The following is a 4,332-nucleotide window of genomic DNA, read 5'->3' on the forward strand; positions in this document are numbered from 1 at the left end:
TCCATTTCTTCTTTCTTTATTTACCACCTTTGTAATAAAGCACAGCTAAATCAAACAAGAAAGTTGCCACATATCCTTTGTTATAATATGCATTTTACCACGATGGAATTGAAAAACTTCCGTTTTCTCTGTGACTCATCAGCAGATCTCAGGAAAAAAAAAAAAAAAAACGAATAAAAACTGCAGAAGAGTGAACTGACTATGAAATCGGCTGAAACTGGAATCTGCAGATCGTCCGACTGAAGAATTAGGGTGAAGAGTTACAAACAAAAAAAAACACATGTACAAGTTATCAGTTTCAATCATTCACACACACACTCACTCATAGATACATTAGCAATGTGCACTTAGTGAACAAGCAGAATGTTGCAGTAGTCCATGAATGACCTGGGTCACATGTTTTTTGTTTCAGGCAGACAGACACAGAGCTTCAGTCTCCACTAGGATGCAGCCACTTGGGTTAAAGGTTCCTCCAGGTACTGCACCAGAGCTTCTGCCTACAAACACAACAGAGACACAATGATGAGCTGGAACGGCTCAAGTTTAACGCTGTGACTCAACCTGTGCAGATTCCTCTTTCAAAACCCCGACTGAACTCATGACTTAGATCAAACTTTAGAGGTTTGCTTGACGTTTTCTGGTGTAAAAAGTTGTTTATCACTCATATGGGATGAATTTACGAGATGTTCTGGTTAACTAAGACAACAAGGCTGACCTTCACTTCAGCAGAAAACTTATGCCTCTCTGAAGAATTTCAGTTACAAGAATATTTTAGTGGGAACTACATCGTCACCTGACCAAGTTCTTATCGGTGCTGTGATCATCGGTGTTACTTTCATGAGGAGAAGAGCTCCACATCAACGGCCCTCTGGGATTAATCCAGTATTTGGGCTGTTGGAGGAACAGACTTCCTGTAAACACCCCATTTTTACAACTTTGAACTGATCCAACCTAATGGAGACTGAACCATATTTAACTGCACATTTACTGGAAGTCGGCTCCAAACAGATCCAGTGACAATGAAAATAGTTGCAGCTCTGACGGGAGTGTTCTTTTCACTAAAGTTGAGGATCTCACTACTTCTTCCCACACCGCTGATCTGCTCACACAAAGTGTAAAAAAATGTCTGTGTGATGAGATAAAGGTGGCATCTTCTTTTTTATTGTCGACATACATAACCCCAACAAATATCACATTTATTACTAGTTTTGCAGCCCGGATGTACACATGAGCTCAATAACAAGTGGCAAAACACAGTGAATATAGCAAATAGAAAGCAGGACATTGGCTCACCTTGGCCTTAAGCATCCCAAAGCCCACCGTCTCTTTGGCGTACATACACAGCAGTAGGTTGGCGACACGAGTGATGGCCACTCTTCCCTCCTGAGGAGAGGATACAGACAACATTATTGCTACCTGTGAAGAATTAGCAGTATTATTCTTGTGCTCTAGTCACACAAACTCCTCATTATATTCCTGAAAAAACAGTCAGTGGTGCTGGAGGAAGAGCCCCTCTTACCATACAGTCCATGAGAATGAATTTGAGTTTGTCTTCGTTGAAGGCTTGGTGTCCATTCTTGTCGTAAGCCGCCCAGATGTTGCTCGCGATCGCAGCTGTCACGCGAGCGTCTGTGTCGCCGTAGCCGGAGTAAGCCAGGAGTGAGCCTTCATTGTTCAACAGGCTGCAGAACACGTGAAGTCACACGTTTCAGCATCCGGCACATAAATGTGAAACGGATTTTACTGAAGCTACTTAATAAAAGCAAAAAGTGCGGCGAGAACCACCTGAGCACCAGCTTACCGAAACAATCTTAGCGTATATACAACACAAAGTAACATCAGCCTCTCTAAACCACACACTAATATGTTGCTGCACCAATTTCAGAGAATGTTTCAACCATATTGTCTCAGAGTGATAATCAGTAGTTCAAATTTGTATCAGCAGCATGTTTTTGCCATCTTGATGTCAATTAGATTATTACAGAAGCTTTTCTTATTTATTTCAAACACAGTAACATTTGCAGTGGTGGTACTATTGCAACAATGGAACTGAAGTAATCACTGAAACCAACTACCAAAGCACTCAGAGAGCACAGTATTCCGCCAAGGCTACTCAGTCTTCTATCATTTCTGACGGCTGAAATATTTGACAAACTTGTGGATCCAAGCCGCATCACTTCCAAAACCTAATCAACTGGTCCTTGTGTCATTTCTGACCTTCCTTGAAAATTTATTCCAAATGCACCTATAAGTTGATATAAGATGCTCCTTTTTATGTATGAATGTCAGCCATTCCACAACCACAAATTACATACAAAAAAATCTTTTTTAAAATTGAAATTAAACAAAAATGCCAAAGCTGCAGAGCACTTGGGTACTGCCCAATATACAGTCTAAGGCACACCTGTGCACTAATCATGGTGTCTAATCAGCATCTTGATATGGTACACCTGTGAGGTGGGATGGATTATCTCAGCAAAGGAGAAGTGCTCACTATCACAGATTTAGACAGATTTGTGAACAATATTTGAGAGAAATGGTGATATTGTGTACGTGGAAAAAGTTTTAGATCTTTGAGTTCATCTCATAAAAAATAGGATAAAAAACAAAAGTGTTGCATTTATATTTTTGTTGAGTGTATTTATGATTTTATATTATTCTTAAGGACTTGTTTTCAACCTCAAACTCACCCAAAATGATGCTTCATTCACATACACAGATTTTACAGCATCTCAAACTAACAGAAATTTCTCAAATAAAATGAAACAAGACTGACAATGCTGAGGCTTCTCCTGGCTATTTATACAGATTTAATCTGGCACACCAGACCAGACTCTGAATTTCTTCCATTTACACTGCAGCTGGATGGAAACTATTGTCATTTGTGGATAAAAAAAAAAGACACTTAAAAATTCCACTGCAGCATCCAGAAACTTACTTTAACCTTTTGATGCATAACATGGGTCAAAAGTGACCCAAATTCAATGGAAAATGGGTATCTCCTGAACCACAGTGCGCATCACAAGGTTAAACAACCCACATATTAAGACCAAACTGTGCACAGACTTAAGTGGAACTACTGTCTACCGAAGTGTCCCTATGAAATATTGCTCCTTACAAACCACAATATAACCTTTGTATAGAATATAAAATTAAGGAAAACTTAACTACTATGAGATTTGGACAGTTATTTCTTCTAAAACCAGAAATCTGAAGAGGTCCGCTTTATGTCTGACAATACATTATTGCTTTGTTTGTTTTTACAAATGTTTAACAAATTATAGGCGTAATTATGAGCAGAGTAATTGACTGTAAATGTGTTAAAGCCATTTCATTATTTACAGCCTTAAATGTTAAGCTTTTTTTACTTGAAAAACACCGTCTCGTCTTTCTAAAACATCGTCTTTTCAGCAGCTATTAGTAAAATACACACTGGTTTAATATCAGTCTGTTATTAGCATATTGTCTGTTCATATTTGAAATTCAGCATACTTTTTATGCTTGTATCTATATTTCTACGTCTGTCAAAAAGTCCATCGTTCTAACTTTCAGTAACTATAACAACAAACTAAAACGGTCGAAGAACGCTTTGCCTCATATAAATTAGCATGTCGCTAGCATGCTGCTAGCTAGCCGTACTTACAGAGTGCTTTGGACTCCGTTTGTGTTCGCTTGACTGAGGACCTGCGTCAAAGCCTTCGGCCGTAACATGATGTCCAACCACTGACGTCTGACAATACTACAAAAATAACTGTTATACTCCAAAACCCCTAAACAAATGGCTTTAAAGTGCCACAAACTACTCAGAAACACAGTCAAGTCAGCTGACTGTTTTCTTTTGTTTCCGGGTACCGTTGCAATGCAAGATGGGAAATGTAGGCAGCAAATGAATCCTAAAAAAGGATTTTTTTAATATAAACGATTTTAGTATGATTCATTTACATATTTTCCACCTTTATCTACATACACCTAGTATATTTGAGCATTTCAATTTCTTCAAATACTTTTGCATCTACTATTTTTAAGAGTCACCGCATTTGCCTGTTTTTTTTATATTTATCCACTAGTTCACCTCATAAAAAAATTATGTACAACATTCAAAAGATTTCAAAATTTGACATTAATATTTCTCTAACCTTCCCTCTACCTAAATACATTAAATAATGACATTATTAAAAACATTATTATTATGCACATTAATATATTCTATATAATTATTCTATAGCAAATTAATTCCTATTAGCAATTCTATTTATAATAGAATAGTATAAAATTTGACATTGCTCCAAAGTGTTTGATATCAAAATAAATCTTTATTTATAGAGAACTTCT

At 37.3% G+C, this 4,332-nt stretch overlaps 1 protein-coding gene across 1 annotated transcript; it reads right to left on the reverse strand.

Moving 5' to 3' along the window:
• lamtor2 (late endosomal/lysosomal adaptor, MAPK and MTOR activator 2) lies at window positions 1–3,848 on the reverse strand. Its single transcript, XM_022199181.2, has 4 exons — window positions 3,644–3,848; window positions 1,520–1,682; window positions 1,294–1,383; window positions 1–497 (listed from the first exon to the last, which is right to left on the reverse strand). The coding sequence occupies exons 1-4, from the start codon at window positions 3,709–3,711 to the stop codon at window positions 441–443; spliced, it is 378 nt and encodes a 125-aa protein (XP_022054873.1). The 5' UTR covers window positions 3,712–3,848; the 3' UTR covers window positions 1–440.
• Window positions 3,849–4,332: the final 484 nt, after the last annotated feature.

The sequence above is a fragment of the Acanthochromis polyacanthus genome, chromosome 12, assembly GCF_021347895.1.
Source record: "Acanthochromis polyacanthus isolate Apoly-LR-REF ecotype Palm Island chromosome 12, KAUST_Apoly_ChrSc, whole genome shotgun sequence".
Taxonomy (NCBI): domain Eukaryota; kingdom Metazoa; phylum Chordata; class Actinopteri; family Pomacentridae; genus Acanthochromis; species Acanthochromis polyacanthus.